We start from the raw sequence: 23,190 nt of genomic DNA, 5'->3' as shown, positions 1-23,190 counted from the left end.
GCTCTTTACAGAATGGTTTCTTTGTAGCTGAACTCTCTACAAGGTAACTTCTTCTAACTGATCTTTCTACAGGGCAATTTGTTTGTGGCTGAATTTTCTACACGGTGATTTCTTTGCAGCTGAACTCTCTAAATGGTGGTTTCTTTGTAGTTGAACTCTCTACAAGGCAATTTCTTCTAGCTGATCTCTCTACAAGGAGATTTGTTTGTAGCTGAACTATCTACAAGGTAACTTCTTCTAGCTGATCTCTCTACAGGGTGATTTGTTCGTAGCTGAATTCTGTACAGGTGATTTGTTTGCAGCTGAGCTCTTTACAAAATGGTTTCTTTGTAGCTGAACTCTCTACAAGGTAACTTCTTCTAACTGATCTTTCTACAGGGTGATTTGTTTGTAGCTGAACTATCTACAAGGTAATTTCTTCTAGCTGATCTCTCTAGCTGAATTCTGTACAGGTGATTTGTTTGCAGCTGAGCTCTTTGCAAAATGGTTTCTTTGTAGCTGAACTCTCTACAAGGTAACTTCTTCTAACTGATCTTTCTACAGGGTGATTTGTTTGTAGCAGAACTATCTACAAGGTAATTTCTTCTAGCTGATCTCTCTACAGGGTGATTTGTTTGTAGCTGAATTCTGTACAGGTGATTTGTTTGCAGCTGAGCTCTTTACAGAATGGTTTCTTTGTAGCTGAACTCTCTACAAGGTAACGTTTCTAGCTGATGTCTCTACAAGGTCACTAGTTTGTAGCTGAACTCTCTACATGGTGGTTTCTTTGTAACTGAACTTTCTACAAGGTGACTTCTTCTAGCTGATCTTTCTACAGGGTGATTTGTTTGTAGCTGAACTCTCTAAATGATGGTTTCTTTGTAGCTGAACTCTCTACAAGGTAACTTCTTCTAGCTGATCTCTCTACAGGGTGATTTGTTTGTAGCTGAACTATCTACAAGATAACTTCTTCTAGCTGATCTCTCTACAGGATGATTTGTTTGTAGCTGAATTCTGTATATAGGCGATTTGTTTGCAGCTGAGCTCTTTACAGAATGGTTTCTTTGTAGCTGAACTCTTTACAAGGTAACTTCTTCTAGCTGATGTCTTTACAGGGTCACTAGTTTGTAGCTGAATTCTCTACATGGTGGTTTCTTTGTAACTGAACTCTCTACAAGGTAACTTGTTCTAGCTGATCTTTCTACAGGGTGATTTGTTTGTAGCTGAATTCTGTATAGGTGATTTGTTTGCAGCTGAGCTCTTTACAGAATGGTTTCTTTGTAGCTGAACTCTCTACAAAGTAACTTCTTCTAGCTGATGTCTCTACAAGGTCACTAGTTTGTAGCTGAGCTCTCTACATGGTGGTTTCTTTGTAACTGAACTCTCTGTAAGGTGACTTCTTCTAGCTGATCTTTCTACAGGGTGATTTGTTTGAAGCTGAACTCTCTACAAGGAAACTTCTTCTAACTGATCTCTCTATAGGGAAATTTGCTTGTAGCTGAACTCTCTACAGGTGATTTGTTTGCAGCTGAACTCTCTACAAGGTAACTTCTTCTAGCTGATCTCTCTACAGGGAGATTTGTTTGTAGCTGAACTCTCTACATGATGGTTTCTTTGTAGCTGAACTCTACAAGGTGATTTCTTCTAGATGAACTATCTCTTTCCATAGTTGCATGAACTCCCTACAAGGTGACTTCTTCTAGCTGATCTCTCTACCCGGTGACTTGTGTGTAGCTCATCTCTATACAGGTTTCTTGTTTCTAGCTGATCAATTGAATTCTCTTCAGGGTGACTGCTCTATTAGAGTATCTCGATCTCGCACTTGCAACACCAAGTTGGATTTCGTGTTATAACTCCGTGGCTTTAAGTCTGATTCTTCTACACCATTGATGAGCCTTTCTAAGATGATTACTCCATCTGTACAACGATTTTCAAAGCATTATCCCAAGCGGTTTATCTGGTAGGCGTGGCAAGCAGTCGTTTTTTATTAGCTAATCTCGATTACGTAATTGTTACACACTGTTGTTTTTTTCGTTGTATCTTCCTGGTTTTAAGCTCGATTTCTTTCAAACCACAAAAGGTTTGAGGTTCAATAGTTAACCTATTCACCCACCGATTTTCAGCTTCTTCCCATACGCGGTTTATCCTGTAGGCGTGACAACATATTGGTGTTATTTTTCGTGAATAATCGCTCTTAACTCTTTGCCTGTTTATCGTATTCCAGCCGAAGTTGGAACCGAGATGCGCCTTTATATCCCCCTTCTGTGTGCCAAATTTCGAGGCAATCGGATATGGCGTTCGCGTTTTATAGCAGTTTTTGTAAGTGTGCGAAAAGAGGAAGAAAAATAAGAAGAAAAAAAAACCCAAGAAACTAAGCCAATTTTTGAAGTCCCATATCTCGGGAACGCGTGAAGCGATTTCGCTCAAATTTGGAATGTGGTGTACTGAAGTTGGAGGGCATGTCCACAGCAAAAATCGTCTTGTTTCATCAAGGAAGGCTATCCCAGACACAAGGGCGTGCGTTCAACTCGATGTTCAAGTTCACCACGAAGAACATCGCTCTGTTGCGTAAAGAAGTGTTGCTGTTAACCTCGAAGATAACTCAGGGGGAGAGCGTCTGAGAAACCAATAAACACTGAACCAAAGGCGGAGTATCGCTTCGAATTTTCACTGCGTCGCCATGTTACCCTACCTTTGAGCATTCTTCAATTGAAGGAGCACTGTTCCCTGTACATACAGCTCAGTCTTTAGCTCAGTCTTCGAATATTCTCGAGGATTCATCACGGTGCGGCTAAACTAATTGCGGTAAGGAAACGAACAAATACTAGAAGCCTGTACGTTACACGGAAAGGAAGCCGTTTAACTTCTGCGCAATCATCTATTACAGGACTATACGGCGTTAGACACTCTCCTCTCTATATTATTAACTCTTGGTATTACCTATATCGCTTGAAAATTTACTATCGGACAGTATTTAACAAGTAAAATATGGAGAAATATCTGCAAAATACTGTAAAATAATAACTTTTTGGAACAAGAACCAGCCTAAAAGGCTGTTTAATATCTTACGCAAAATACATGCATGGATACATCCCTCCTTACAACTCTCTTTGAAGGTAACTAATAGGAAATAGGTGAATTATCACTATCGTTTACTATCGTCTATCGTGAACAGTGTCTTGATATCATTTGGACAGTCACTATCGCTCAGCCCTATCATCAACACATGCACCAAACAAGCAAACCACAATTATAAAATGGCAATTTTTTTAGGTGATATTTTACTTTTTGAAAGACATTGGCTTGTTTTTTAAAAAATAGATGATGTATTAATACAGTATTATGTTCCAGAAAAATGATTTTAAAAATTTTGTAACCTACACAATGTTCTAACACTCCAATTCAGTTATGCAATTGTTCCGCATAGCTAACTAGCTATTGGCTAGTAAAATACAAATATATATTATTTGTTTAATGTGGTACATAATAATGTGACATGTGTAAATGTTGTGTATGTACAATTTAATGTTTTGAGTTTAGCAATCTCCCAAATAGATAATTTTGTTTTCAAAATACCATAACAAGATTATAGAATTTTCTGATATACTGGGCACCTCTAGAGTACATATTCACCATATCACTCCACTCTATGCTAAGCAACACAAGATGTTGCGTTTGACCATTTATAACTATACATACAACTATGGGGGTAAAAGAGAATTTGGACAGAGCTTTCACATTTTGCTTACTTGATTGTGTTTACTTCCAGATTTAGTCTGGATGGCCCCTTCTTCATCAGCATCAGCATCAGTAGCTGCCAAAACCTTAACGGTACAAACAGTGGCCAAACTAAAATACACTCTGTATAAACAGGTAAATTAACCAAATGATTTACTATATTATGTACAAATAATTTTTCCTTCAGTTGCTATTTCTTTTTAAAGTTACTTAAACATATGTGGTTTTTATGTTTATTGGTCCATCCACACCGTACCTGTCTTAAGAGATCCTCCTGCTCCTTTTTACTAGTCAGGGATAAGTTTGGCTCAACATCCATTCCAGCCAATCTGGTAATCACCTTTGCATGACAACACGAAATCATTAACCAATAGATAATATATCTTCTGCATACTTTAAAACTGTATCCTTGATTAACCAAAAATCTCTGACGTTTTGTTGAGTAAAACATTTCCTCAGTGTCCTGTTCATGGAGTTAAAAGGGAGCTTTGTGTACATTACACTAACCGATGATACTAGTGAATAGAAAAATGCATTATACTCTTCTGCAGCTGAATCTGCCAACAAACAAAGGTAGTGTTTGTAAAGGTAAATAAACAGTAGAGTTACTTTTCTTTGGTCTAAGGATTCTCCCCAGTCTTTGTGCTTCCTACAAAGTAAAATCAATAGTCCATAATAAATGGACTTATTATTATGGATTCTTGGTAAAATGCTATAATAATCATACAGTATGATAGTAACTGTATAGTAGGGACCACAAAGGAGTAGGCGTGGCCCACGAAATAATATCACCTAAAAACCAGCCTCAATTTTCCCTTACAACGATGAGGCAGTATTGGTGAGGTAAAACTAAGCCCAAACAAGCTTTCAGATCGACCCGAAATGCTTTCGACAAGTTGTTACGGAATTTTTTTTAAAAATTATTCGATGGAATTTTCTACTGACTGAGTAAGTAACTGACTGACTGAATGATGCCTTCAGACAAGCATACCTCGATAACGGCTAAGGCTACGGGCTTGATTTTTTCACTGTTCGATGTTGCTTCAGCCCAAAAGGTGCCTTTTGGCATACCGCAGTACGTACAATGCATTCTTCATGGACTTACTAGTGTCCTCCTTTGTGTCCCATTCATCTTTGCTGACAGCAAAAGGTGTCGATTTGGCGGTAGCACGTGATGGCTTCCCTTTGTAATGGAAATCGTCCGTATTTTTCATAGTAGCTATTTTGATTGAAGAGGTGCTTTTCAAACAATTCTTAATTTGTACTGCTGTGTAACGGGTTGAACATAGCTGATAGCGAAGCGTAATGGATACTTCACTTTTCAGACAATAATTTATATAGCTGGGGTACACGATGTCATTTCAGATGCAGTATGCGTGGGTTCACCAGTCATAATAAAATTATTTACAAAAAAGTTAACAAACAAGTACACGAAATTTTTTTGGAATTTTCAATTAGAGTAGGGACCATAGCACATCGATAAAAGGTGCTGAAACAAGTTGGAGTAGTCCATGATATTAAATCATCGTAAAACAATAGGAAGTGTTATATCCCTACTGTGCATTTCCATTATGGTAGCTTGAGCACAGTAGAGATATAACACTTCTTATAGTTTTACAGTGATTTAATATCATGGACTACTCCAACTTGTTTCAGTACTTTTTATCGATGTGCTATGGTCCCTACTCTAGTTGAAAATTCCTTTTTTTTTTTCTCGTGTACTTGTTAAGAGTAATAGTATCTGACCTGTCATCTTGATCCTCCATGAGCTGATATCTAAACAAAGTGTATCAATACACTTAGGTACAAGACAGTAAACATTTTCAAACACTATAGTAGCATCACATATAATTATCTGCACTCTCACTTGAATCAACACATTGGCATCTGGAAGATCAATTGAGTTGTCCCCAACCTACACAAGTCACATGCAGTGTGCATAACGTGTTTATACACAAATGATTAATACATACAGCAACTGCACTAGTCCATGTGTGCGCTAAGGCGCGGCACTTTATTACATCATAAAAATATTACGTGAAAAGTGCATCTGCCATTTTTTGAGGGCAATAATATACATACTCCGTGTTAGGAAATGTTTTTAATGCTAATGTGAAGAAATCGTACTGAAAGATAAACTACTGCTATTAAAAAGTAAGTAATTACTAGGTAAATGTACATAACATACTTGTTCCACAGCGAGTTATTCCGCTTAGGGAAGGTTTTTGCAGTACAATACTTGATACTTTTGCCCTCACTTTCCCATAAAACATCGTGAATTCTGAAGCCATAGCAACTTTTGCCAGACATGGTCTTATAGTACTGACCGGTAGAACATGTAAACAAATCACTAAATATATTTACTTTAGAAATAAATATTGTATTGACCAGAGGATTATATACAAAGTTCTGGAATATCCTCATCCTCTCATTCTGAGGTGTTTGTCCATCAATAAAACACCTGACCATGTTACCACACAAAATAAATATTATATAAAGCAAGATTTCATGTACCTATTTAATTTCTTGGCATACAATCTCAATGCAAACACTATGTCAGAAAACACTATAATCTTATCATTTCTCCTGCAAAACACCTTTACATAGTACAATTGAAACATATGTTCATACCTTTCATGATAATTCATCAAAAACTACACAAAACAAACACAACTATAGTCAGTAAACAAGTTATGAGCATTACCTGACAAGCTCTGAACTTGTTGGGGTTCATAACATACACCAACTGTAGACAAAATTATAGCAACATAATAAATTATTACTACAGAAGATACAGTGTGGGTATACACTATGGTGGAACCTGTGAAATATGAACACCCTGGAACTGACAAAAAATGTCTTAAACATCAAGGTGTCATGATTATCCAGACAAGGACTACTTTGGAATAAGGGCTTAATTACATTATTTACATGTCATAACTAAACAGGAGTCCTTGACCTCAAATGTCTACTTTTATCAGTTTCATTGTACTAATAACAATTAGATATTATGTATATGTTTGTGCCATTGCAAATAATAAAGTTCATACCTTTCGTCTGCGTGTTCTAATCTGCAAGTATTCAGCATAGAACTCAGGAGTCATGGGACACCAGACCTAACAAACCACATTATATCAACACTATACATGCGTACCATAATTGTTATGAGTAAGGACTATAACTGGCTATCTGAACCATAATAGAACACTAGTGATGTGCAATACACCTGAAAGAGCATATCTGTATCTAACACCCAAGTAGTCACCAATATAATATGATACACAACATGATACATCTTTCTAATAGCTGGTTTCCATATAGCCGCAAACTGCCTGCCACATTACTTGCGATTACTACCAGGGTCTTGACAGGGGGCATTTTAATGAATATGGAAATATACCTCGCCAGTATCACAACAACTGTGCTGCAGCCACCGTAAAAGTTAGAAGTTCCGGCATTGCAGGTAGAACAATGTGTTAATTGAAACAAACACCACAAGAAGATGTCAGTAAAGTTCAACACAAAGAGAAGCCAAGCATGGTGCCTACGAGCAGTCCTGTGTGATACTATATTGACAAGCTTATATTCACGATATTGACTACAAATAAATTTGTCAAACAATGAGACTGGTAACATTACATAACACATTATTGCATCATATTATATCATAGAATGTGAAATGGTGCCAAACAACAGTTGGAATTTCCCATTAGGCGACATAGGCGATTATAATGTCTAGACGATATTATTGTGGCTCTATAATTTACCTCGATACGATATATTGTGTAGTTCAATATCACGATATTGCCAATATATTGAAATATTGCCCAGCTCTACCTATGAGTATACCACGCTTGTGTTAGGCCTGAGTATATTATGCTAAAAAATTTACCTATTATTCTTTCCAGAATTTCCGAAAAATTTCTCATATTATTCTTTTTTTATTCTTGTATCAAGCCTATCATTCCATAATAATGCTCATTTAGATTCTGTGGCTGGTCATTTAGTTTTCAAGATGCTGCTATAAGTAGTTTCGCCAGACGTAATAGCCAAAATGAAGCATTTTTCTAACTGTAAACAGTTACAACAAACTTATATCAAACTTAGAATATCTGCAGTAATAATTGAAGTGTTTTCAATAATATTATTAGTGTACTAAAGCTGTAGCTATATGCTAAGTCAAGTATACAGTAATGATATCAATATGTTCAAAGACTTGAAGAAGATACACTGGTATAAGATACACAAGTTTCAGAATAGCACAGTTACATCCCTGATGCTGGCTGCAGATTGGTAGGATGAAACGATCTGACTGCTCTATTAGAGTATTTGAGCATTCTATTAGAGTATATTGATCTTTTAGAGGCTTTTCAGCCAACACTTGTACTGTATAATAATGCCGACTATAAATCATTCTTAGTAATTTTACTCTTTCTTCTAGCTAATCAAGAATAGACACACCCCTTATTTCCACCGATTATTCCCCTAAACATCCGATAATTCTAAAATTATGCCTGAAACCATCATATTATTCTGGAATTATTCACATGAAATTGGTGACCTATTATTCTGAAGATTATGCCGGCATAATAGGCGCAGGCCTAGCTTGTGTAGAGTGTCACTTAAACACCTGTAACGTGCCATATTGTAACAAATTAAGGTGTACCTTTGCTACCACCGTCGCTTCCAAGGTTAGCCAAACTTATAAAATACAGAAAAATATAGCCAACCACAGCAAGTCGCAGGCTACTGTAGAAACTCTGACTAGGCAACAATACAGGCAGATGGAAACCAGCCTTAAGATGTGTGTTAATAAATTTTCATAGATAAGTACCAGCTATAACTGATTGCACTGTTATATGGCTAGCTTTAAAAGAGTTCAGGAAAGTGGTAAGCAACCCAGCTACGTCATTATAGTGCAAAAATACAGAACTTCATTTGTGTGGGTGGTCAATAACTTTCATGGTATAAATACAGTACCAACAATTACTCCACTGCACTGTTATACAGCTGTATAACTAATTTTAAGACTCTAGGAAACTGGAAACAATCCAGCTACATTATTAAATTGCACAAAACCTGACCTTCACTTTTCCATGATTGCACAATCAAAGTATCAATACAAAAGCATGATATAGTATCGGTATCAATACAGCCGAAGTGTCATGATAGTCTGATATATCAATAATCATCTCTAGGGTAGTATGATACAGTACAGTAGTACAGTGGAACCTCAGTTACCTGGACCCTGCTTATCTCAAATTCTTGGTTAACCGAACTACGGAAATGACTGCTCTATTAGATTAGTGAATGTTCTATTAAGGTACAGCTGTAGTTGAAAATACTGATATTTTAAATTAATTTCTTTATCTTAGAGTTAAAGTACCGCCGTGCGTGTGTACGGAAAATACAGTATGAAGGGGTGTGTCGAGAGGCTAATACAGCACGAGGCGAAGCCAAGTGCTGTATTTGCCTCGAGACACCCCCCGATTTCATACACACAAGTAAGGTGATGCTTTAAGTGTTATATTGTACTTCCTGGTCGCGTCTGGCTCTGAGCGATTTTCTCTAGTACTCAAACCGCTGCGATTTCGGTGATAAGGATATCAGTAAGTGTTTAACAAATCTATTTTTAGTCGTAGAACGAACTAATAGGATTAGTTTGGCTAGTTTTAGCGATTTACAATGTCACGCACATGATCAATCGTGCTGTTGGTTAACAAATATCAATGCTACTGAAGAAGCAGCAGATGATATAGCAGCTGTTCTATCACACAATACTAACCTAACAGAGCTTAATCTTAATGGAAATAATTTACAGTCAGCAGGTGTTATTAAAATAGCACAAAGTTTGCAAAATGTTAATACTTTAAAGGGATTAGGATTGGGAAATATCAATGCTACTGAAGAAGCAGCAGATGATATAGCAGCTGTTCTATCACACAATACTAACCTGACAGTGTTTCACCTTAATGGAAATAATTTACAGTCAGCAGGTGTTATTAAAATAGCACAAAGTTTGCAAAATGTTAATACTTTACAGGAATTATGGTTAGCAAATATCAATGCTACTGAAGAAGCAGCAGATGATATAGCAGCTGTTCTATCACACAATACTAACCTGACAGTGCTTGACCTTCATGGAAATAATTTACAGTCAGCAGGTGTTATTAAAATAGCACAAAGCTTGCAAAATGTTAATACTTTACAGGAATTAAGATGTTATTGTTGTTATTGTTATTATCTACTTTACCAGTTAGGCACTGGAGGGTGTACACAGAAGGCAGAGAAGGATTGAGAAATATCAATGCTACTGAAGAAGCAGCAGATGATATAGCAGCTGTTCTATCACACAATACTAACCTGACAGTGCTTGACCTTGATGGAAATAATTTACAGTCAGCAGGTGTTATTAAAATAGCACAAAGCTTGCAAAATGTTAGTACTTTACAGAAATTAGGATTGGGAAATATCAATGCTACTGAAGAAGCAGCAGATGATATAGCAGCTGTTCTATCACATCAAGACACACGGTAGTGTGTCGTGCGGCCCAAGAAGCCGGCGCGCCACACCCGTGAGTATATTGACAGGAAGAACGAAAACGTCATTTTCACACCTTTGTATCTCGGTGATCACTTATCTGATTGGAACCAAATTTGCTACACAGTTGCCCGCCAGCCAAGGGAGTCTACATTCCAACTTTGAAGGAAATCGCTCAAGCCATTTCCGAGATACAAGCTGCCAAAGTTTCGTTTTTTTTTCTTCGTTTTTTTTTTCTTCTTCTTCTTCTTCGTCTTTTCGCACACTTGCAAAAATTGCTATAACAAGCAAACGCGTACTCCGATCGCCTTGAAATTTGGCACACAGAAAGGGAGTCCAACGGCGAATCCTAGCATCAAATTTGGTACAAATCCGATGAATGGTTCAGGAGTTATGACCGATTATTCGCGTAAAACAAGATCGATTTGTTGTCACGCCTACAGGGTAAACCGCTTCATGGAATGAGTTGAAAATTGCTATGTAGATGGAGTAACCATCGTAGGAGTGCCTTTTGGTGGTTTGAAAGGAATCGAGATAAAGACCACGGAGATATGAGACAAAACCCAACCTGTGTCACAATTACGCGATCGATTTTTATGAATAAAAAAGTATTAGTTTTCACGCCTATTAGGCAAACCGCTTAGAGCAATGAGCTGAAAATCGGTGTATAGCTGGAATAATCTTCATAGAAAGTCCTTGCAGTAATACAGAAGAATCGGATTACAAACCACTGAGTCATGATTCGAAAGCCAACTCCGTGTAGCAAATGCGAGATCGAGATACTCTAATAGAACAGTCACCCTAATAGAGCATTCGGCTAATTTATTTATTCCATTATAGAATTTTATTACATCACAAGTTATTCTGTAGGGAGTTCAGCTGCAAACAGTTAATCTTATAGACAGTTCAGCAAGAAGACAGTCACCATGTGGAGAGTTAAGCAAATGTATCACTATAGAGATTCAGAACATTACAAGTCACACTGAAGAAAGTTCAGCTATAAACAAGTCATGCACTGTGTAGAGAATTCAGCTACAATTAAGTCACTCTCTAGAGAATTCAGTTACACAGAATTCAGCTACACACAAGTCATTGTGGAGAGAGTTCAGCTACAAACAAATTACCCTTTAGAGTGATCAGCTACAAACAAAACACTTTGCAGGGTGTTCAGCTGCAACAAATCAACCTTTAGAGCGATCAGCAATGAACAAATCAACACAAATCTACCTGTAGAGAGATAAGCTAGAAACAAATCACCCTGTAGAGAGATCAGCTACAAACAAATCACCCTGTAGAGAGATCAGCTAGAAACTACACACAATGTAAGGAGTTCAGCTACAGACAAATCACCCTGTAGAAAGTTCAGCTAAAACAAATCAACCTGCAGAGAGATCAGCTACAAACAAATCACCTTATAGACAGTTCAGTTACAAACAAATTACCTTGTAGAGAGATCGGCTACAAACAAATCAACCTGCAGAGAGATCAGCTACACACAATTCAACTTGTAGAGAGATCAGCTACAAACAAAACACCCTGTAGAGAGATCAGCTAGAAACTAGACACAATGTAAGGAGTTCAGCTACAAGTAAATCACCCTGTAGAGAGTTCAGCTACAAACAAACCAACCTGTAGAGCGATCAGCTAGAAACAAATCATCCTGAAGAGAGGTCAGCTACAAAAAATCACCCTGTAGAGATATCAGCTAGAAACAAATCACCCTGAAGAGAGGTCAGCTACAAAAAAATCACCCTGTAGAGAGATCAGCTATAAACAAATTGCCCTGTAGAGAGATCGGCTACAAACAAATCAACTTGTAGAGAGTTCAGCTACAAACAAATTACCCTGTAGAGAGATCGGCTACAAACAAATCAGCCTGTAGAGAGTTCAGCTAAAACAAATCAACCTGCAGAGAGATCAACTACAAACAAATCACCTTATAGAGAGTTCAGCTACAAACAAATTACCCTATAGAGAGATCGGCTACAAACAAATCAACCTGCAGAGAGATCAGCTACACACAAATCAACTTGTAGAGAGATCAGCTACAAACAAATCACCCTGTAGAGAGATCAGCTAGAAACTACACACAATGTAAGGAGTTCAGCTACAGATAAATCACCCTGTAGAGAGTTCAGCTAAAACAAATCAACTTGCAGAGAGATCAGCTACAAACAAATCACCTTTTAGACAGTTCAGCTACAAACAAATTACCTTGTAGAGAGATCAGCTACAAACAAATCAACCTGCAGAGAGATCAGCTACACACAATTCAACTTGTAGAGAGATCAGCTACAAACAAATCACCCTGTAGAGAGATCAGCTAGAAACTAGACACAATGTAAGGAGTTCAGCTACAAGCAAATCACCGTGTAGAGAGTTCAGCTACAAACAAACCAACCTGTAGAGCGATCAGCTAGAAACAAATCACCCTGAAGAGAGGTCAGCTACAAAAAATCACCCTGTAGAGATATCAGCTAGAAACAAATCACCCTGAAGAGAGGTCAGCTACAAAAAATCACCTTGTAGAGAGATCAACTACAAACAAAACATTTTGCAGAGAGTTCAGCTACAAACAAATCAACCTTTAGAGCGATCAGCAACAAACAAATCAACCTGTAGAGAGATCATCTAGAAACAAATCAACCTGCAGAATGATCAGCTACAAACAAATCAGCTTGTAGAGAGATCAGTTACACACAAATCAACCTGTACAGAGATAAGCTAAAAACAAATCAGAGTTCAGCTAAAACAAATCAATTTGCAGAGAGATTAGCTACATACAAATCACCTTATAGATAGTTCAGCTACAAACAAATTACCTTGTAGAGAGATCGGCTACAAACAAATCACCCTGCAGAGAGATCAGCTACACACAAATCAACTTGTATAGAGATCAGCTACAAACAAATCACCCTGTAGAGAGATCAGCTAGAAACTACACACAATGTAAGGAGTTCAGCTACAAACAAATCACCCTGTAGAGAGATCAGCTAGAAACTACACACAATGTAAGGAGTTCAGCTACAAACAAATCACCCTGTAGAGAGATCAGCTACAAACTAGACACAAAGTAAGGAGTTCAGCTACAAGCAAATCACCCTGTAGAGAGATCAGCTACAAACTAGACACAAAGTAAGGAGTTCAGCTACAAGCAAGTTACCCTGTAGAGAGTTCATCTACAAGCAAATCAACCTAGCTGCAGAGCAATCAGCTAGAAACAAATCACCCTGAAGAGAGGTCAGCTACAAAAAATCACCCTGTACAGAGATCAGCTAGAAACAAATCACCCTGAAGAGAGGTCAGCTACAAAAAAATCACCCTGTAGAGAGATCAGCTAGAAACAAATCACCCTGAAGAGAGGTCAGCTACAAACAAAACACTTTGCAGAGAATTCAGCTACAAACAAATCAGCTTGTAGAGAGATCAGTTACACACAAATCAACCTGTAGAGAGATAAGCTAGAAACAAATCACCCTGTAGAGAGTTCAGCTACAAGCAAAACACCCTGTAGAGAGTTCAGCAACAAGGAAACCACCATGTAGAGAGTTTAGCTGCAAACAAATCACCTGTAGAGAGTTCAGCTAGAAACAAAATACCCTGTAGAGAGACCAGCTAGAAGAGGTTACCTTGTAGAGAGTTCAGCTACAAAGAAACCATCCTGTATATAGTTCAGCTACATTTCAAGTCACCCAGTAGAGAGATCAGCTGCAAAAAAATATCCTGTGGGGAATAATGGGCATGTAATAAATATATGTATATAATTTGTATAATTACTAATAAAATCAAAAATAATTGAAGTACTAAAATTCTTCTTTAAGTTCTTTTCTTCTTCCTGTAGTAAAGAAAAAACACATGAGTTAAAAAAGCCCCAAAGCCAGCCATAGGCCGGCTTTGCAGTATACAAATACAAAAAGAAGTGATATCTAATCAAAAACAGCCAAGCTGTAAAAAAAGGTGCGGCCCCCAAAAAGGCCATGGTGAAAAAAGATGTGAAATCCAAGGTGGCGGCCAAGAAATGGCTGTGATGGTAGGTTAATGGTTACATTTTAATAACGACAATTCAGGTGAATTTTGTGCTGCTTGGTCTTGGCACCAAATTCAACTGAATTGTTGTTATTAAAATGTAACCATTAACCTACCATCACAGCCATTTCTTGGCCGCCACCTTGGATTTCACATCTTTTTTCACCATGGCCTTTTTGGGGGCCGCACCTTTTTTTACAGCTTGGCTGTTTTTGATTAGATAATACTAACCTGACAGTGCTTGACCTTCATGGAAATAATTTACAGTCAGCAGGTGTTATTAAAATAGCACAAAGCTTGCAAAATGTTAGTACTTTACAGAAATTAAGATTGGGAAATATCAATGCTACTGAAGAAGCAGCAGATGATATAGCAGCTGTTCTATCACATAATACTAACCTGACAGTGCTTGACCTTCATGGAAATAATTTACAGTCAGCAGGTGTTATTAAAATAGCACAAAGCTTGCAAAATGTTAGTACTTTACAGAAATTAAGATTGGGAAATATCAATGCTACTGAAGAAGCAGCAGATGATATAGCAGTTGTTCTATCACATAATACTAACCTGACAGTGCTTCACCTTAATGGAAATAATTTACAGTCAGCAGGTGTTATTAAAATAGCACAAAGCTTGCAAAATCTTAATAATTTACAGGTATTAGGATTGAGAAATATCAATGCTACTGAAGAAGCAGCAGATGATATAGCAGCTGTTCTATCACACAATACTAACCTGACAGTGCTTAACCTTGATAAGGCAGTAGTATAAGGCTTATAAAGTGTTTCTACTTTACAGGTACTATAGATTTAGGAAATAAGCTTATATAATAATATGTGATTTAATAAATTTAATTGTTTTTCATATATTATATATAGAGAGTAAATTACTAAGTTCAAAGCTGTGAAAAAGAGTACACCTCCCAGAATGCCAGGATGAAAAAAGTTGTGAAATCACAAAGATGGCTACTAAAGAATGGCTGCAATGATATTACCTTGGTTTTGATTTCACAGGGTTGGAGGAAGGAAAATTGAGTTGTCCAGGCCGTTGTAGATAGTGAAATTGCTACTAATATGCATGGTGTTGCCTGAGAGAGGAGTTGCTGTACATTGTGTGAAGCACACTCTGTGCATGTGAAGTGTGAAGCACAAGCATTCTAGGGAAGCATAGTCTAAGTCCTTGAAATTAGGTTAGGCAGCCCAAAGGCTGCAGCACGTGTTGCTGTCAGACCTTCAGTGCTGGTCACTGTAAAGTGTTAATAAATAATACCACCAGGAAAATGTTTAAAAATTAGATACTCAGAAAGCTACGCCATATATCATTGTTTGTGTATGCATAAAACTTTGCACTGCTGCATTTTTCTCCATAAATTGTGGCATTTAATTTTACCATAATAATGTAAAATTTAATCATAATAAGGAAAATTGCTGTAACTATTTATCCCTCACATCATTAGTCACTGTACGCAGATATACACTGTTAAAACTAAAGTGCTATGTGTGCTATTTTTAGTCAAAATTTAGCACTTCTATAGTCGGTCTGTGTTCACCTGAGCCACTGCCAAATACAGTAATATCAAAGAAGTGAAAATGTGTTCACTCCCAATGGTTTTGTACTGGAACAAACATGTTTTCATGATGTAAACATGTTTGCGTGCCTGAATTGTCCATACTAAATGCATGGGATATTTTTATAACCTCATAACTCACTTGTTCTTGCCCACGTCAAAGTGCTTTTTTGATAAACAGTTCCGGTGTTTGAAGGGCTTCACAGCACCACTAAATGTTTGAGCAGCTGGCCCTTGTAACAAGAATTATTATCAAGAAACGAGGGCTCAGGTGAACGCGAACAGACTATAGGTGCTATCAGTTTTAAGTGTGTATACTAGTTTAAAAGTTTAACTATACCAAGAGTTCATAATATATTATGAACTCTTGGCTATACTTTAGATTGTTATAGGAGCTATGAATATGTTTAGTACTTGTTACCATTATTCCATTATAGCTAGTCTTGAACATGGAGTGATTTGCACTTGCACAATGGTAAAAACTTGAAATATGCACCAATTGTTGACATCGTGTGTATATAAACCTGCTGTGTATTCAGTTTTACAGACAATGAAATAATCCCATTACATTTCCTGAGCAATTTGACATTCAGCAAATTTGAGTGTTGGTAATTTTTTTCAGGTAAGTAGAATTTAAGGAAAACAGGAGCAGGACAGGAACGGAAAATGGGATTGGCCCACAGAAAATGTCTGATAAAGGAATTGGATTTTATAGCACAATCAGTATCTTTGCAGCATTGTTTGAATCCTTTTGCTAAAACACTCTAGGGTCATTCCATACCAAATCAACAAAAAAAAAATCCCGACCCCTTCGGATTTTCATGAAATTTGGCATAGACATGGACTCTACTAAGAAACTTTCTCACACCAAAATTTGGCCCATTCTATTGATCTCCCTTTAAGATATGACCACTCCAAGTTTGTTACAAAATACTACACTGGTTTAATAAAATGGTCATAACTTTGTCAGTGATTATCACAAGACCTTTCTGTTTAGATTTTTGGAATGCTTATTAAATTCTCTTTCAAGTGATATATAATTCATTATAATTACTCAAAGGAAAAGGTCAAATCACAAAAACGTGACATTTTCCTTTGATCTTACTTTTTTCAAAAAGGATATTTCAATTACTTTCATTTTTTGTTCAAATATTCTTCTAATACCCTTCTTTCATGACAGTAAGTGTGAAGTTGGGATGGCAAGTAGATCATGAGTTGTGGCTACATATGTAATTTTACATGCTACTGGGGGTTATAAGTATGAACACTACTATAACAATACAAATTTTTAAATTAAATTATAGTATGGAATCTCATCACAACGTGGCCAAGTTGCAATACACATACAGTTGGAGGCATAGTATAGAAGTATCATAAGGTGATTAAACAGAAGTATCAATACTCTCCATTGCTGAAGCCACACCAATATCCCCTATTGCTATGTATATCGATGCAGTTATGATAACAACATGATTTTGGTGCAAACACCATCAGGAGAGATTTTATGAACTCCTGATGTCATATAGTTGGAGGGTTTAGCAGCAAATTATTTTATGATACTGTAAGTTTTGTAAGAGAAAAGTTTGACAGAATTGTGGAAACTTCACAATAGGCCTCTATTAAAATTATGAAGTTGGAGGGTTTTGATTTAGTACAGTGACTGTATAGAAAGACTACCGTATAAGGGCCAACTATACATTCTCCACATGAGATACCTATATGTTAATCCACCTACTTGAAGGTGACCGGCCCAAAGTTTTGACCGGCTTAGATAGGTTCCAATGTAAATCATTCCTTATTCACCAAATTCTCCACTAAATATTTCCCCCTCCAAACTTTTCTGTTGTTATGTAGTGTCTGCTGACATGTACATAGAAACAGATGTCCTACAGAATAATAGAAAGGTTTAGCTGAAGAATTGGTGAATTTGGTGAATAAGGAATGATTTACCCTCCAACTTCATAATGTTAATGTGAAGTTTCCACAATTTTGTCAAACCTTTCATAAGATAATTTGCTGATAATTTTTCAAACCTTTCATAAGATAATTTTTCAAACCTTTCATAAGATAATTTTGTCCAACTATAGTTCATAAAATCTCTATTATGGGCTCCTGATGGTGTTTGCACCAAAATCATGTTGTTATAACTGCATCGATATGTATAACAATAGGGGATATTGGTGTGGGAGAGTATTGATACTTCTGTTTAATCACCTTATGATACTTCTATACTATGCCTCCAACTGTATGTGTATTGCAACTTGGCCACGTTGTGATGAGATTCCATACTATAATTTAATTAAAAATTTTGTATTGTTATAGTAGTGTTCATACTTATAACCCCCAGTAGCATGTAAAATTACGTATGTAGCCACAACTCATGATCTACTTGCCATCCCAACTTCACACTTACTGTCATGAAAGAAGGATATTAAAGGAATATTTGAACAAAAAATGAAAGTAATTGAAATATCCTTTATTGAAAAAAGTAAGATCAAAGGAAAAAGTCACGTTTTTGTGGTTTGACATTTTCCTTTGAGTAATTATAATGAATTATATATCACTTGAAAGAGAATATAATAAGCATTCCAGAAATCTAAACAGAAAGGTTTTGTGATAATCACTGACAAAGTTACGACCACTTTATTAAACCAGTGTAGTATTTTGTAACAAACTTGGAGTGGTCATATCTTAAAGGGAGATCAATAGAATGGGCCAAATTTTGGTGTGAAAAAGTTTTTTAGTAGAGTCCATGTCTATGCCAAATTTCATGAAAATCCGAAGGGGTCGGGATTTTTTTTTTGTTGATTTGGCATGGAATGACCCTCTAATAGAGCAGTCACCTGCATTAAAATACTCTACATAGGTGGCTCTAGGATTTTTGGTGACTGGTTTCTGATCAAGAGCATAGCTAGATCTTTGGTGAAGACCAAAAAAAACAAACAAGGGTAACTGTTTGCTGAGAATAACTGCCCTCCACTAACTATATAGTAATACCACTGATAAAGTACATGAAAATCCTCATTTATAGTTACATAGCTTGCTACACTACTGCTCTAAATACTGTGACTGCTTTATTAGAGTGATTGACTGCTCTATTAGAGTTTGAACCTGACCGGTTTCTGGAAACCTCAGAAACCCCCCTGGAGCCACCCCTGATACTCTAATAGAGCAGTTAAGAATGTTTGCTAACTATTCCAGGACCCACATTGATGGCCTGTGAATTAATGGACTATAGCTATCATAGATTAGTATATAGACTAGCTAAGTCATCAATATTGAAAGTTAGCTACTCCTTTGAAACCATAAACAATTTAAAATAATATTTAACTAAATTAATGCTGATGAAATCCGAGATTCACAAAGTATTCTAGTTACATGTAACTGACAGTGCATATTATATGCCTATTATAGGCTGCAAAAACTGCACCTATACTGCTTCCAGATAAGAAGTCATATGATGGGAGCATGCATGCAGCACCGGTATGCTTGTCAAGCTGAAGTGGCTCCAAGAGGAGTCCCCATGACTGTGCATATTGTCCTTAGTCTCCTCATTGGAGCCATGCACCTACATATACACATACCCATCATGTGACTTTTTCCTGAGGTTGCAGGTAAAACTTCCCTCATCTATAATAATTATGCATGTATTTTCAGTTAATTAGAATTTTGCAAACTTATTCACACTATAATGGATAAATTTTATGGCTTCAAGGGAGTAGATAACTTTTAATGTTGATATCATGATGTGTATATGTAGGTGCATGGCTCCAATGAGACTAAGGACAATATACTCTAATAGAGCAGTCACTAGCTATCCCATTATGCAGCTAAGGACCAGCATTAAAAGCCTAGCAGTTGATGGAGTAGCTATTATAGATTAGGTATACAGACTAGCTAAGCCATTGAGTAGTTGATGGACTAGCTGTCATAGATTAGGTATACAACCTAGCTAAGCCATCGATGGCTTAGCTAGTTTGTATGCCTAATCTATGACAGCTAGTCCATCAACTACTAGGCTTTTAATGCTGGTCCTTAGCTGCATAATGGGATAGCTAGTGACTGCTCTATTAGAGTGTTTCAATAAAGGATCCAAACAATGCTGCAAAGAAACATTGTACTGTAAAACAATCTATGTATTGCATGATGACCTTTATCAGGCATATTCCATGGGTCATACCTGTTTTCCTTGAATTCTACCTACCCATATTTTTAAGTGTGTAAAAGCTAGTATCTAATGAATGACATGTTTTATGTAAAAGCTACTGATTGTTATGCTCCTCTTTCAGAGGTAAAAAAAAGTATTAACCAGACCTGTTGGGACCACAGGTAAAAAAAAGTATTAACCAGACCTGTTGGGACCACGTCCTTATTATGGAGGTTTTTTATATTGTATCCTTAAGTCAGGGAGTTTGTTAAGAGTGATTCCACTGTATTTTCCTACTGGGAAAATGTCTATAATGTATGCTATAAATTTGCAAATAAAATGTAGTTTTTGTGGTCTACTATAAAAACACATTTACTGGTTACACAATACTTATAGGGGATGCACATACAGGTAAATAATGTTCGATAGGTATACAGAATTCATGAACTATGTAGTGTCAATTCCTTTATTTTGTGTAAAAAATGTCATGATACAAAACAATAAAGTATATACAAGGAAAAATTAGTTTGATTAGGAATAAGGGAGGTTGTCTATACACCTGAATATATATTAGTGGACATTTAGTCCCTAATTCAGTCATGGGTATATATAGACTGAAAGAGGGATTATAATTAAATGTTCACTAGTATATCTGAAGATGTAGACAACCTCCCTTGTTTTCTAACTTTTATATATTTGTAATTGAAATTTTTTTATTTGAACCTGCTTGTATAATTAGGATATGCAAATATACAGTAGTTTCTTTCCTGTCTAACTTCTAATACTGTACCAAAAAAGCCAACACTATTAATCACACTGAAAATATTTTGGATTACCATGTATGGCTATAAACAAAAAAAAATCTAAAATGTCATGTGACAACCAGTCATAACATTTGTGGGTTAAGGGAATTATTTCAGACTTTCCCACCTAACCCAAGCTGCATTATTATCATGATGCAATTCAATAGTATATGCACACTTATCTCAGCAATAACGACTGTCTCAGAAAAGATTACAGCAATATATATATATAAACACTAACTATCTACTACCTGTGTACTATATATACCCCCAAAAACACCTTTGCTGTAAAAAAAGATACATCCAAGAAACTACAAATATCTGTAGCTCCATGCAAAAACAGATAAGCTGTAGAAAAACACTCCATGAAATTAATGGGTAACTGAAAGAGCTGATATCTAGAGCAGCCAAGAACCAACAATGTTACTACAAATGACTATGATCACCAAAGAATACCTTGACAGGGGCGTAGCCAGGGGGTTCAAAGGGTTCGGACGAACCCCCTTTTCAGAGTTAAGTTTATTAAATCGTGATACTGGTTAACTAGAACTGAATTAACTTACACAAATCCACTGAAATGGGTAGCTACAGGTCTTCAGGCAGAGGAATTCAAGTACCTCTACTCGCTATTGCGAATGAATTTATAAGAATACACATGTTTACACGTGTACACGGCCCCAGACTCCCGCTGTGGAGATTCTATACTTAGGGCAGAACCCCCCTTTTGGAAATCCTGCCTACGCCCCTGCTTGACTGTAAAAGAGGCCAAATAAAAGTAACTGGCAACCAAAACAGCTGATATCTGAAGTGGCCAAGAATAAAAGTCAAGTTGATACAACTTACTACAATTATTAACTTGAAACATTGAATCTTAATCATTCAACTGTACAAATGAGATTTCCTATTGGCTGATCTATTTATTTATGAATTAGGGTTTTGTTAATAAGGTACATAGAAAATAATTGACTCCAGCTGAATAGGTATGCAAGTTATTAATTAAAACTCTGGACACCTTTTCCTTTTGCCATTTAGTGAGAGCAGTTTGATCTCCATGATTATAATTATGCCAATTTGGGTTTTTTACTTGTAAGTAGCTGTCTCTGCAATATAACCACAAAAGGTTTGAGCTATGTATATACTGTATGGTAAACATGCACAGAATATAATTCATTTTCAAGTTTTCCCACACTGCTACTTACCTAATGCCAAAATGAAAAAGTATGATACCTAGGATTATTGCTACCGAAAAATCAGTTGTTTTAATTACAAGTAGCTAAAACAACCAAAATTTTGGATCATTTGTTCACATTGAATTTACAACAAATTTAGAAATTCCACCTCTACATAAAGGCTTACTTTCAATTATATTTATCTACCTGTCTAAGCCATGCATCCACCTGCCTATTAGGGCCAAGATAGTGACCAGCTTATAGAAGTTCCATGTAGACCATGTTACAAATAGCATATACGCATGGAACATGTACGTACAGGGTCACAAGCCTTAATTTCTATTGTTACATGTGACTTGTGGAAACAGTACCACCTTTAAATGTAATCATATAACTACATGCTTGGTGTATAATTATAAGGCCATAGCTATTGTCACCAGTAAAGAAAATTGAGGGTTGTTATGGAATTTTTGCTGGCTGACTGACTGATGCCTTCAGACAAGCGCAGCTCAATTATAAGGCTGCAGGCTTGATTTTTTCACTATTAGGCCTGACTGGTGCATTTTGACATACCAATGCCCCATCATGCACTCACCTTTGTACCCCTTAAAGTTCTATTTCTTTTTGCTGACTGTATAAGGTGTCGATTGGTGGCTTGCATCTTTGTGGCTTCTGTAATCACTAACATTGACAGAGATGCTTCTCGCACTATTCGTCTTTTTAGCACTGTGAAATGGACTAAGCATAGTTGGAAACAAAGTGTAGTGGACCATTATCCTTACACTATTTAATACTTGGGGTGCACATTTATTCTTTTAAGGTGGTTCACATATATACGTAGTCATGTTACCCAAACATGTACAAAGAAATTAGTAGATAATTAATCCCAAAGTTAATCTAGACATGCATTATAGCTAGACTGAATTAGGGATTAAAATTATGTCCACTAACAAGCATAGGTGACCATTCTTGTTTCTTTTTAATTCTATGATTCCTTTTTAAATGTAAAATCACTTAATTGTTCTTGTACTTGTAGGCATATAAATAGTATGCAGTGCCAGATCTACTGTATATGAATTTTGTGTAGTTTTGACAGAACCTCCCACTGCGTGAGGTTTCTTAGTTTACTAGAGTGGTACATCCCCAGTATATGGAACAGTTAATTGTTTGTTATTTTAGTAGTTTTTCAGTAAACCCACATTCACTGATGTTTTACTGAGA

At 36.5% G+C, this 23,190-nt stretch overlaps 2 protein-coding genes across 3 annotated transcripts; one reads left to right on the top strand and one right to left on the bottom strand.

The window, feature by feature from the left end:
- Positions 1–3,705: 3,705 nt before the first annotated feature.
- LOC136256057 (general transcription and DNA repair factor IIH helicase/translocase subunit XPB-like) lies at positions 3,706–21,443 on the bottom strand. Of its 2 annotated transcripts, XM_066048980.1 has the most exons (13): positions 21,364–21,441; positions 6,768–6,833; positions 6,422–6,463; positions 6,349–6,371; positions 6,232–6,303; positions 6,082–6,178; positions 5,585–5,632; positions 5,464–5,493; positions 4,327–4,366; positions 4,225–4,274; positions 4,112–4,180; positions 3,974–4,057; positions 3,706–3,803 (listed from the first exon to the last, which is right to left on the bottom strand). In XM_066048980.1, the coding sequence occupies exons 2-8, from the start codon at positions 6,819–6,821 to the stop codon at positions 5,467–5,469; spliced, it is 363 nt and encodes a 120-aa protein (XP_065905052.1). In that variant the 5' UTR covers positions 6,822–6,833; positions 21,364–21,441; the 3' UTR covers positions 3,706–3,803; positions 3,974–4,057; positions 4,112–4,180; positions 4,225–4,274; positions 4,327–4,366; positions 5,464–5,466. The 2 variants fall into 2 exon arrangements, with proteins under 2 accessions (XP_065905052.1, XP_065905051.1); XM_066048979.1 differs by having other exon boundaries at positions 5,464–5,632; positions 21,364–21,443.
- Positions 7,922–15,054, top strand: LOC136255139 (ribonuclease inhibitor-like). Its single transcript, XM_066047859.1, has 4 exons — positions 7,922–8,010; positions 9,373–9,881; positions 9,974–10,250; positions 14,595–15,054. Exons 1-4 carry the CDS (start codon positions 7,922–7,924, stop codon positions 15,052–15,054), a joined length of 1,335 nt encoding a protein of 444 aa, XP_065903931.1.
- Positions 21,444–23,190: the final 1,747 nt, after the last annotated feature.

Source organism: Dysidea avara, chromosome 5 (assembly GCF_963678975.1).
Source record: "Dysidea avara chromosome 5, odDysAvar1.4, whole genome shotgun sequence".
In the NCBI taxonomy this organism is placed as follows: Eukaryota; Metazoa; Porifera; class Demospongiae; order Dictyoceratida; family Dysideidae; genus Dysidea; species Dysidea avara.
Note: the sequence above shows the minus strand (reverse complement) of the source record. Positions and strands in the feature narration are given on the sequence as shown.

What these genes read in the sequence shown, in the direction of transcription:
- LOC136256057 (XM_066048979.1), bottom strand. Translation starts at nt 6,821, where the DNA reads ATGACTCCTGAGTTCTATGCTGAATACTTGCAGATTAGAACACGCAGA. An exon ending in TTAGAACACGCAGACGAAAG is followed by an intron (nt 6,464 to 6,767) that starts GTATGAACTTTA and finishes TTTTGTCTACAG; the next exon opens with TTGGTGTATGTTATGAACCC. An exon ending in TATGCCAAGAAATTAAATAG is followed by an intron (nt 6,179 to 6,231) that starts GTACATGAAATC and finishes TAACATGGTCAG; the next exon opens with GTGTTTTATTGATGGACAAA.
- LOC136255139 (XM_066047859.1), top strand. Translation starts at nt 7,922, where the DNA reads ATGTTCAAAGACTTGAAGAAGATACACTGGTATAAGATACACAAGTTT. An exon ending in AAATAATTTACAGTCAGCAG is followed by an intron (nt 9,882 to 9,973) that starts GTGTTATTAAAA and finishes CTACTTTACCAG; the next exon opens with TTAGGCACTGGAGGGTGTAC. An exon ending in CTATCACATCAAGACACACG is followed by an intron (nt 10,251 to 14,594) that starts GTAGTGTGTCGT and finishes GCAAAATGTTAG; the next exon opens with TACTTTACAGAAATTAAGAT.